General features: G+C 43.4%; 1 protein-coding gene across 1 annotated transcript in view; it reads left to right on the top strand.

Annotated features, from left to right (window-relative positions):
* The first annotated feature begins 390 nt into the window (after window positions 1–390).
* Window positions 391–12,316, top strand: part of SLC7A14 (solute carrier family 7 member 14) — a 42,628-nt gene continuing 30,702 nt past the window's right edge. Inside the window, exon 1 of the mRNA XM_019532728.1 lies at window positions 391–877. Coding sequence (XP_019388273.1) covers window positions 574–877 — 304 coding nt within the window. The 5' untranslated portion in view covers window positions 391–573. The remainder of the gene's footprint in view (window positions 878–12,316) is intronic.

The raw sequence follows: 12,316 nt of genomic DNA, 5'->3' as shown, positions 1-12,316 counted from the left end.
CTGGAAGCCAGCAAGAGGTTTGCCAACATGAAGGGCTGAATTAATGCACAGGCAAACTAGACACACGCCTAGGGATGTAAGTGAAGAAGGGGGCCAGCTGTGCTTATTTTACATATTATAATTATTGAGTGAAAAAAAATAGGGGCCCATAAGTTTGTTTGCCTGTGCCTCTAGGGCCCACTAGAGGGTTAATCCAGGCCTACCAACATGGGCTGATTTTTAACTCCCATCCTGGCATAATTTTCCTTGAGTGCAGTAGGAAGTATGACAGCTGAATTGGAAATACAATCAAGACCTCAAATCTCTGTATGTCTGTCACACACACACACAATAACACCAACACTTTTGTGAGTGCAAATTTCTTTTCTTTTCTTTTTTTTTACAGACTTCCCACAGAAGAGCCTGAACCCAAGCAAAGAAATAAAAGCTTCATATGCAAGGATGTGGCTTCAAGTTGCTCCAAATCCAGACCTTCTCTGAACGAGGTGCTATCAGAAGTTGATGTGGCTGAGATCTGCCATCAAACCCTACTGAACTCTCTTGCTTTGCTAGTCTCAATCCCTCTCCATTACAATGAGTGGCTTCTTCTCGCACTTGGACCCCAGACGGATCCAGTGGGGTGCCACATGGTACGCCATGCACTCCAGGATTTTGCGCACCAAGCCTGTAGAGTCCATGCTAGAGGGGACTGGCACAACCACCTCTCACGGGACCAAGCTGGCCCAGGTCCTTACTACCGTAGACCTGGTTTCACTTGGAGTTGGAAGCTGTGTTGGCACTGGCATGTATGTAGTGTCGGGCCTGGTTGCTAAGGAGATGGCAGGGCCTGGGGTCATTGTTTCCTTCATCATTGCTGCAGTTGCCTCTATTTTATCAGGTGAGTCACTCAGAGCCATTGACAAAACTGAATGGGGTTTTTATGGAGGGCCTCAGCAGTATTACTCATGTGTAACTCCTTAGTTCAAGGGGAAGGTTGGGCTCCCTGTTTACTGGCGGACATTGTGTCCTGTGAGCAAAGGGTGCAATTGTTCCTAATACTTGGGAGTCTGACAGCATACAGTGCTGAGTCCAGTCACCGTTTCACTGAAGGCAATGGCAAGCAAGGGCATCTGGCACCTTGAGAGTTGCCATCACCTAGAGATGAACTCCCTGATTTTCAGAATGAACGTGAGCAAGACTTAACAGACATTTATCTGTGCAGCTGCTGTAATTGTAATTGCCCAGCAAGGGACACACAAGCTACAAGTTGTTTGGTGTATGGCTAATCTTTCACATACCCATTTACTGCAGTTTCATGTTTGCAAATTTGGGATGCATCTCTGAAAAACACCCACTACCTAAACAATGCATGGCAAGAACTGTGTGAATATAAGCACACTATACCTCCTCTGTAATAAACATGCAGACTTTCATACTGAATTTTTGTTAACATGAGCTGAATAGCAGTGGAAATTATTAGTGGAGGACAAAGCCTCTCACAGCTAGACTGCTGGTGTGAACCCTGTATAAGGTGAGTGTGGCCCAACCTTTTGTCAGCTGGCTGATGGCCTTGACAAGTCCTTGGTTAATACTATTGGGGCACTTGTACAGGTGACAAAAATTGCCTGTTTTTGTGGTTAAATTGCATCAACTTTACATGTATGGGGGGGGGGTTGCAGTTTAAATGAGTTTATTATGTTGCAAACTAAACCACATCCCCATGTACTTCAGTTTGCAACATAGCGTCTTGTAACATTGCAACCTTGAGGTGGGCTGAAGGCAGAAGCAATGAGTGGGGCAGCCCCCAGGTGTGCTAGCTGCCTGCCCAGGCAGCCCCAGGGGGAATGACCAGTACCCCCCACAGTTCAAGGGTTGCTCAGCCCACTGGCAGCTCATGCAGGCAGGCTCTGCTGGAAAAACATAAAAAATAGAAGTGGCAATGGTCCCGATCCTTTTTTTTCCCCCCCACAGAGCCAGTCTGTGGCCAGGGGGTTAACAGCCAGGGGCCTGAGCTGCAAGGGGCCCCAGTCCTTCCCTCCGCGGTAGTGGCACGCCCCAGGGCCACCAAGATGGACTGCTAGCAGGCCGGGGGCTGCCCCAGCTCAGAGGCAGCAGCCAGGCTGATCCAGCTGTTCCCCAAGCCTGAACTGGGCAGCCCCCACCCTGCTGGCAGCCCACCCACTGTGGAGGGAAGGACTGGGGCCCCCCACAGCTCAGGGGCTACTTATCCCACTGGCATCTTGCCCCCCAGCCACAGGAGAAGCAGGCAGCTTCACCAAAAAAAAAAAGGATCGGGCCCCTTGCTGTAACAATGATGGAAGCCCCTAAATTGAAATAGTGGGTTTTTAATCATCACAAATACCCACCATTTCAATTTAGAGGACTAAACCCCCCATAACATGTACAAGGGCCCTTAGAGGACTGGCAGGACTTTTGCAACTCAAGTTAGAGTCTAGAGGCAAAAGGAAAAAGATAAAACTGAGGGGCCAACATTAATTCTGCATTCTTTCAAGAAAAAAGAGAAGTAAAGACACATGGCTTGTGGAATTCCTTATTTCCTGCTGCTTGAAGAAATAAGTACCTTATATAGCAATGAGCCAATCTTTCATTTTGGAGTCTATTAACCATGCACATCACTACTCAGTTGGGTGGGGGAAGGAATATTTTGCTGGGTCCAACCTGATTTGTGAACCAGTCTTTGAATATCAGAAGAAAAGAGGATTCCTGAGGAAGAGGAGGGAAATAATCAGTTGAAATAGAAATCAGTACATCTCAACTCTACTGCTGAATCCAGCCAAATAGGCTGATTGATGTGTGCTTTCTACATAGTCCCCTTACGCCCAGCATTTGTCCTTTCCAGTTCAGTGGTAGCAAATAGACATGCTGTTCCAAAGCTGTCTGTTAAGAGAATTTTTGCACGAAGTGATGGAGCGTGTCAGCAATGGGCTTGCTTGTTTGTGAATGCTGGGTGAGAAACCTCAAACAGCAGAGCACTTCACTAGAATACAACAGTTCCAAAGAAAATTAAACAATCTGACTCCACTTTCAAAAACTCAGCCCTTAGTGATGTTTCAGTAGGTATATTCTCTTGTACTACCATTGCTAATTCTATTTTTTCTTTTGACTCCTGCCAAAGTCCATGGGACTTACACCACTATCCAGGAGAACATTTGCTGTAAGGCAGTGGTTTTCATCCTTTTTTTTCCAAAAAAATTTTGAATGGAGGTGTGGGTATTCACATACTTTTGATCAATCCTGGCCATCTTTTGCCGACCCCTTAGACAGTCTGCAGACCCCCAGGGATCCACAGACCACAGGCTGAAAACCACTGTTGTAAGGCATTCCTGGACCTATCAGAAAGGAAAGGCAGACTCAGATTCTGGATAGCTGGCATAACTGGAGCCAAGGTCTCTTCCTGATTTAAATCTAGAGTAACACATTGATACAAAGAGATATCAATCAGCTGTGAATGTGCTGTCAGACTTTTCAGAGCTCTGCAAGCTGTGCCTCCCTGGCTAGCATATAGTCTGATGTCTGCTGCATCTCAGATCTCTACAGACCCCACCTGATGATGGGACTGTGCTTGTTTTTTGTTTTATCTGTAGGTAGGCTACTGTCCTGCAGCAGGCAGTGCCATATATACACATTCATATGCATGCACACAAGCATCCAAGAAGCACCTATAATAGAGACCTCTTGATTGAACTTTTTCCATGGCAACTTCAAAGTTGCCATGGAAATGAAATGTTAGTTTTAATTCTTTTTTAAATGGGTTGTACCAATGGGTACCTTTCCAGTACCCATTGGAATGGTACTGACTCCGTTCCTTGTGAAAGTACTGGCTCTACAGGCCTGCATAGTGAAGGTACAGTATAAGAAGCAAATCAGCACATTTCCATAATCTACCAATGTACATCAGTCCTAGTTGCTGCCAGACTAGGAAAAACATTTCATTTTCAGTGTCTGTGCCTGCCTCAGCCTTGATGCCAGAACTGTTAAAAAGGATACACATACTGATATAAATCAGCACTAAATGTGCCATTAGACTTTTAACATGTGTCATTTGTACACCTTGGACACACAGAGGGACAGATTTGCAAAAGCTTACTAGCCTCTGCAACGGATAAATTTTTTTTGAAAACCTGGGCAGTAAACAGATTTGTGACCTGAGCAGTAAAACCTGAATGGAAGGCACTAAATTTACTTCCTGTATGCCACCAATGTAATTTTCATTTCTGTCCTCAGGAAGAGGGAGGGGAAGGGCAAGCAGTAGCAGTGCTCACCCTCTAGGTATCAGACTTGTATGAAAGTAGGGGCTCTGGTCCCTGCATGGACCAACTGGTACACTCAGAGCTCAGAGCAAGGCAAGCTCCCAGTAGGGAGCTAGGGAGCTCAGAAACTTCACTGTGCCTGAGGCCCACAGCCAGAGGGGAGATGTAATTGGGTCATCATACCTGCTGGGATCCACCCCAGTCACAGCAGTCAGTTTATTTCCCAACATGCTGAGTTTGCATGGGGTTCACATTTGCCACCTTATTTTCAATCTGAACTTTTCCAAAGCCTCAGGATGGCTAGATCTTAATATGAAGGGTTTGGATTCATGAATTTTCAAAGCATATATGTTTGTAAGAGCTGCAACTAGCATCATCTTATGTTACAACTCAGTCGCATAACACTGGCTGCAGGATCTCCCTTACTGAAGTAATCCATACTCGACAGGTCCATTTTTCACCAATGCAATGCACCCACATAGGTTCCACGATCCCTAATGTAGACAAGCCCTTAGCTTTGAAAGCCAGCTAGAGCCAACAGATCATTTGTTTAAGCTAATCAGTGGGATTAGCAATCCTTACAAGCAATCCGATTGGAAGTAAATAAATGGCACAGTAACACAAACAAGATTGATAAACCAAGTAAATGAGAGCAGAATTTGGTTCTAATCAAGCTAAAAAACATAGAAACATGGAACAGGAAGCAGCCTCCCAAGATGTCAAGTCCCCTGCTTGAAGTCAGGATCGAGCCTGCCTACACAAGGGTTGTCAAAGATATGGCCTATGAATGCTGCCCCTTGGTGCCACACACAGCACATGCCAACCCAGCCCCATGGGCAAGGTGTGGGACACATGCCACGTGTCACACCCAGTGCCCATTCCAGCTGCTCTGGGATCCAGGCTGCACACGGCACCCGCCCCAGGTGGCCTGGGATGCACACTGCATACAGAGCCCACTCCAGGGGACCAGGACCTCCACGGCATGAGGCTCCTGGACTGGCTGGCATGAGTGGATCAGGCATTTGAGGGGATGAGGAAGGAATGGGGGCAGGAGATCCACTGGATTTTGACAGCCCTGGCCTAAGCCATCAGATAACCAGAAACAGATCTTTGTCTAACCTGCCCTTAAAATACCTCCAAGGGGAAGGAAATTCCACAAGCTCCCTTGGTGGCCAGCTCTACTGTTTCAGCCTAAGGTTTTGCACATGTGTCACATAATGTAGATCTTCACTGAAAACTAAGTAGATTTATTTCTTCTTGTGCTACTCCATGAACATAGAGGACAATTGATCACCTTTATAAGCACCTTTTATATGCTGGAAAATACATCACATGTCCCTTTAGCCTTCCCTTTTCTAAAGCAAACAAACTCAGCTGCTCCCACCTTTCCTCATGGGTCATGTTTTCTAAATCTCTTACCAGAGAGCCAAGACCCAAGTCTGCTGTTCTGCTCTACTGGCTCTTGGAATGTCTTACAATATTATTCTCTCTGCTGCACAATTTCCACTTCAGTGCAAGCCACGCATTCGTCAGGGAGAACAGAATGTAACTCCATGTGTGATTGCAAGGGAAGAGAATAAATCTATGTATCTAGTTTAAGGCCCAAGTTTTTAAAACATGAGCCAGATCATTCTGATGTTTTTGCAGTTACTGTATCATATTAATGTCCTCTGCCACACAAATGTTCCCACACAGAACCCACATAAAAGCAAATCCAGTCAAAAACCTCTTCTGTGTACTACAGGACTTCTTTTACTATCTAGTGTTGCCATAACATACTGCTGAGCACCCTGCTGTGTTCAATGGTAGGAAAGATTTCCACCCTTTCCCAAGTGCCACTGAGATGCAGGTAAAGCATGACATAGCTTGTGGAAAGTCCTCTGAGCCAGTTATTAGCCATCTGACCTGCCTGTTGTTAGTATGCCTACAACACTTGATCTGCCCTTGCTAGATGGAAATCTTGCCTCTACGCGTGCTTTATTTATGGATTTCACTTTAATGGGTCTGGATGTAGCAACGCTTTGGTTATAACAGGCAAACTGGGAGTGGCTCAAGTAGATTGTTATAACAGAATTTTGCTGCCTTGTGTAAAATTATTGCACTCAATTCCTGAAAAGGATACCCACAAAACCACATCTACTGTATAGAAAGTAGCTCAGTGCTTCTTCCAGCATGGCTGGTTAGAAAGTTACATAGATGCTTTGTGTCTGCTGCCAGCATTTACATCTGTCAAAATGAGTAAATGTCAAGTGAGCAAAAGCATAAGTTTGGAAAGCATTCATGGACCTAGCTGCACTTGCAACATCACTTCCTTCACATCAGGGCATTCAGCACGCCATCTCAGAGCTCAGGCATGAGTTTGTCTTGGTCTCCACGTACGCTAGAAAAATCAGTACCCTTATCACAGTACCTGTCAGCAAGGATGCAGCTGTACTGCTTTGCCAGTTACCAAGCAAGCTGATAAACACAGGGCTTTAACACTGTTATCGCATCATGTTTTACATGACTGTATTATGAAAACCCAAACCTTTGCCTGCACCAGGACTTCCAGTGTGTTAACATCAAATCAAGAGTTTGTAAAATCTCCTAAAGAGGATGCCACCATTCAAATATATAATATACATTTCTATATAGTGCTAGTACTAGTTAGCATAACATCTCTGGTCTAACCAATCTTTCATCACACAAAGATGGGATAGTGCATGGATGGCTTGGCCAAACTCTTCTCACATTTGTTAAACAGATTTAAAACTTTATTAGTGAATGTTAAAAATCACGGTTATTTACATGGCATTGTACTGTTGGAAGAGAATGAAGGACCTTGTGTATGATACCTGCAAGGTACATAGTTGATATATGCTACCACAGTCTAAGACGTGCAGGATGTCATGCAAGCTATGTTCACCTGGGATATAGAGGGTTACTTGGGATATAGAGGGTTACTTACTCAGGAAGTTGTACAGTAACTCCCCTGGCAATCTTTAGCAATATACGTAGATGATTGAGGATGACTTGTGCCCACACCCAAACCTGTATTTAACTTGCCCACATAAAAGAAATTCAAGCAGCACCTATGCAGGCAAGGAGGCACCATGCTCCCGGGCATCATAGTCTGCTTGTCTAGCATGCAAAGTTCATTAAGTGCAGATGCTATACTCCCAACAGCTGCCTGGCATAGCCAGCGAGACAGCCTGTGTGCAAACCCCACCAGTTCAGAAAAGCAGAGAAAAAACCCTGCAGTATGCTCAGGGAGCTCACCATGAACTACAAAGTGGGTTGCCACTTTTGCCAAATACACCCCTAGCCACCATTTTCAAAGCCCAGACCTACCCAGAGTCATTATTTACTTCAAGGCAGACTACTTTTTACCTAGTTGTGAAACTGCTGACTTCCTCAACCAGGATAAAGCCCAAACCAGATAAATAAAGAAACAAGAAATTTAAAATTGAGCTAAAGACTGGTTTGTGACTGCATCCCCTTAAATAGCCTGAAATCCCAGAACCACTCTGCTGTGTTTATGTGCTCCTGAATAATATCAGTAACCATGTAATTATACCGTGTAGCAATTGTTATACCAATTATAAATTCTGGCCCACGTTCAAGAGGAAAAAATGGTCTTCTGCAAAAGACTGTTCTCCCAATCAGCTGCTGTGCTGGTTTGTTGTCTGTAGGAAGCTAGTAATCACTCCCAACTGGAAAATATTCAGACTCCAAATTCAAAGAAATCTGGCAGAGAGATAGCACCATGTGCTCTTTTTGCAAGCACCATAATTTAAAAATTTGGAGGAATTTTGCTTGACTGGGTGCTTAATACAGCAATAAGCAAAGAAGGAGATAGATTCCTGCCTTTTATACCAAGCAAAGCTGGTGCAGAATAACAGGAGTCTGTGGATAAACAACCCACAGATGCTAGGAGCATTTCAGCTCCTTGTTGTTCAGTAGTGAGATGGGAAGCAGTACAGTATTTGGTTCCATCCAGTGGAGATAGCTGCTTGCTTTTAAGGTCAGGCTTTATAAAAATTAGTTTCCTCATTTTAGTAACTGAGCAATGTTTGGGTTTTTATTAAAACAAAATAATGCTGTATGTCCCTAGTTCTGTAATCACTCACACCTGCAAACCATTTTTATATACGAGTCCCATTAAGGTCAGTGGAAATATCTACATGGATAACCTGCAGCACATGCTAAGTATTTACAGGACTGTGACTTGTTAAGTTCTCGTCACTGGCTGTATGTATTGATGGAAGACAAAAACATTAAAGGACTTTTATTTGTAGCCAGTTTCACTTCCTGGCTCTCAGGCGCCAGAAAAATGTTGCAGTGTTTGGATAAAGTGCAATTGTAATCAGAACAGAAAGAAAAGCACTAACATAGCTGTAAAATTACTGGGTTTTTTTATTAAACTCTGAAAACTAAATATTAAGCCCAGGTTGTCCTGTCAGCACTTCCAACATAGCACATAATTCACTCAGATCCTCTCACCAACCCCTGGGCTTTTTACTTACCCATTGCCTTCTGGGCTACTGATGGTCTGATCCCTTTTCTCCCAACATCTTCTGGACACGGCCAGTTGGCCCACTAAGGAGCAAGCAGGGATCTCTGCTATAACTCCCCAACCCATGGCACATTACTGGGCTAGAGGAGGACAAACTGTAGAGGAGACCTAGGTCCTTGCTGTGTCTCTGAGTCCAAGTACATGGGTCTCCTAGTTTCAGTCTCCTAATGGAAACTAAACCCATGTAGGATTTTTGGGGACATTTTTGCAGTACTTTTCTATTAAAAGCCTTTTAGTAGGTGGCCTCTACTGGAACCACTCTCCAAATACCAGTAACCAATTTCCAGGCTCTTCCAGAGCACAGCCACTTGTATTGATTCCCCCCTGCTCCAGCAGGTATTACAAGATTCCCCTATACAATAGTTCCTCTTCCTCAAGAGCTGGCCAGTAGGTGGCAAGGCTCACTCCCCTACCCCCTAAAATGCGTAAGCTGCTGCAAGACTTGTCCTGACACTAGGATGAAGTATGTGGGTTTGGGCTCTACACTAGGCATTTGTGCATGTGCTCTCTTTCTTCCTCTTATAATTCAGATCAACGGGCATTTCAGATTTAAAGGGGCGCTGTCAGGTTAATTTCAGTTCCAAACAAACATCAACAAGTTTCTATTTTTTGCTTTAATTTAAAAAGAGAAATGTGATTTTGCCATGTGATTGTTTAGCAAACAAAGGAGATGCTTTCAATGCCAAAAAAATATCAGCTCTTAACATCTCATTTTCTTCATCAAGTCAGTAGGCTCTTAATACTGTAATCAATCAGGAGCTACTTCAGACTTCAGGATTATTGGACAGTTGCTCAGCAGCAGAACCTCAGAGCCGCTGTAGCAATAGAGCGTATATCACTCTGCTCTAAATGCTGCTATCTGGCAAGCCAGGAAAGCCACTCTTCCCTGTTACCCTTAGGGGGTTTACAGTACATACTTGATCCGTTCCAATTCGACCCAGAGGGCAGTGGCACAAATTTCATACAATGATGCATTAATGAGAATGTCCAATTCTTTCCTTCATCTGTCTTAAGCCATGGTATAAAGGAGGTAAAGTTCGTTATCCCTGCTTTAAATGGGGAAACTGAGGCACAGCGTGGTGAATTTATCTGTGGCAAATGACTTCAGTAGCAAATTCAGTGGCAGAGCTACAAATGGAAGTCAGGCCTTACATCGTACTCCTGTAGCCCACCACTAGACCTATGCTGCATGTAGTAGGTCCTGTCTGGCTCTCATCAAAATCAATATGTAATTTATTTCATATGAAATAAAATGCATACTGTCTGTAAGTAACACATAGAAAATTGTATTACTAGTGTATATGGGAATTCCAGTGGAATAGCTGAAACCTCAAAATGTTTGGCCATATTAATAAGTTATCATCATGCCAGTCTGAATACATATCAATAATAATCTTTAAACTTTGTTTTTTCATTGGCTAAAGTAGAATGATCCTCAGACAAACTTTATATGATTTTTAAAGCCATCAAACAGTGTAACAAGATACCTGCCCCCATCAAGGCATCTGTTTCATAAAACATTCAGGCATGTAGTTATCTGTTAATGATTTGCATTTGCAGATTGCATGCATTTTTTATCAGCTTTGAATAATTACTTTTATGTGGATGATGATTAGGGTGTCTTGTTGTTGTTCCTGTAACTTAGGCTGCTTTCCAGAAGTAAGTTTCAAAGCACTAAGTTTAAAAAGCACTATTAGCTATGTAGCTTAAAAGTGCATGACATGTACAGGTCCTCCAGTGGCAAGAATGCAAATACCAACCATTTTAACTAAAAGGCCCAATAATTCTACATCTGTATTGAATGGGCTTATTTTCTAAGCACATAAAAGAGAAAAAAAGGGTGATTAGGAATAGCCAGCATGGATTCACCAAGGGCAGCCTGACCAACCTGATTGCCTTCTATGATGACATGATTGGCTCTGTGGATGTGGCGAGACCAGTGGATGTGGTATACCTTGACTTTAGCAAGGCTTTTGATATGGTCTCCCACAACATTATCGCAGGCAAGCTGAGGAACTACAGGTTGGTTGGATGAATGGAGTGTAAGGTGGATAGAAAACTGGCTGGAGCATCAGGCTAGAGAGTGATGAACTCATCTGGAGTACTGTGTTCAGTTTTGGCCCCTCACTACAGAAAGGATGTGGACATATTGGAGAGAGTCCAGTGAAGGGTGACAAAAATGGTTGAGGGCTGGGCTATGAGGACACATGACCTATGAGGACAGACTGAGGGAACTGGGCTTAGTCTGGAGAAGAGAAGACTGAGGAGGGTTCAATAGCAGCCTTCTACTACCTGCAGGGGGGTTCAAAAGAGGATGGAGCTGGACTGTTCTCAGTGGTGGCAGATGACAGAACAAGGAGCAGTGGTCTCAAGTTGCAACAAGAGAAGTTTAGGTTAGATATTAGGAAGACTTTTCTCACTAGGAGGGTAGTAAAACACTGGAACAGGTTACCCAGAGAGGTGGTGGAAGTGCCATCCTTGGAGGTTTTTGAGACCCAGCTAGACAAAGTCTTGGCTGGGATGATCTACTTAGGGATGGTCCTGCTTTGAGCAGGGGGTTGGGCTAGATGTGGCCTCCCGCAGTCCCTTCCAATCCTAGTTTTCTATGATTCTATGTTAAAACTGCAGTTATTGTTAGAGTGCTGGTTTTATAAAATTATTATAAATTCCTTTAGATCCTAAATTAGTTGCAAATTCCAATCAGTGATTTTTATAATTTAATTATTTATTGGAAGAGGAAGTAATATCTGGTAAAATGTTAATACATAAAAATACACGTTTCTTCATAAAGCTAATTATGGCAGTAAATTATGTGTTACCTAGTTAACCCTTGGTTCATATGGTTATATGATTATTATGGAAACAGATATTGCAGTTGCACAAGTTATAGTCAAAATGCATTTTGCCTGTAAGGGAAAGATTTTAACCACTTAGTTTATATTAAAAATGCAGCATACACTCCCCCAAATTAAACTTTCATTTTTCACATATAAAATGAAGGAATGGACTCACTAATTGTGTTTAAAAAATTTAAATAGGTCCTTTAAGAGACTTAACACCAGGTGTCAGTCTCATTTTTTGTTCTAGGCTCTCTTAATGTAAACTCTTCAGTAAGTTTGAAGATTTCAACTCACTGAAGTCTCCAATACTACATGTAAAGACTTTTTATGATTAACGGCCATATTGTGTCATTATTCCTTTTAACTGGAGCTCATTATTCATTGTCCTGGGCTAACCGGAAATGCTCGCAACAGAAAATTCCCCAAAGAACTGCCATCCTCTTTCAGAATGGTTACCGGTTCCAGGAGCGTGACACTGCATACAGCCTGTCTTTAGCAAAGTATAATGGCCAGTGCCTCTTACGGCTTTTAATGGGACTGAATCCAGACTTTTCATAAGGAAGGTAGCATCCCCACCTGCGCCAGCTTTTGTAATAAAGGTATGCTCTTTCCTCTGACAGGGATCCCTCCAGATTCTTCAGTGCGAGCAAAAACGTCCCAGCTGCCTCAAT

The sequence above is a fragment of the Crocodylus porosus genome, unplaced genomic scaffold (assembly GCF_001723895.1).
Source record: "Crocodylus porosus isolate Cpor-Errol unplaced genomic scaffold, CroPor_comp1, whole genome shotgun sequence".
In the NCBI taxonomy this organism is placed as follows: domain Eukaryota; kingdom Metazoa; phylum Chordata; order Crocodylia; family Crocodylidae; genus Crocodylus; species Crocodylus porosus.
Note: the sequence above shows the minus strand (reverse complement) of the source record. Positions and strands in the feature narration are given on the sequence as shown.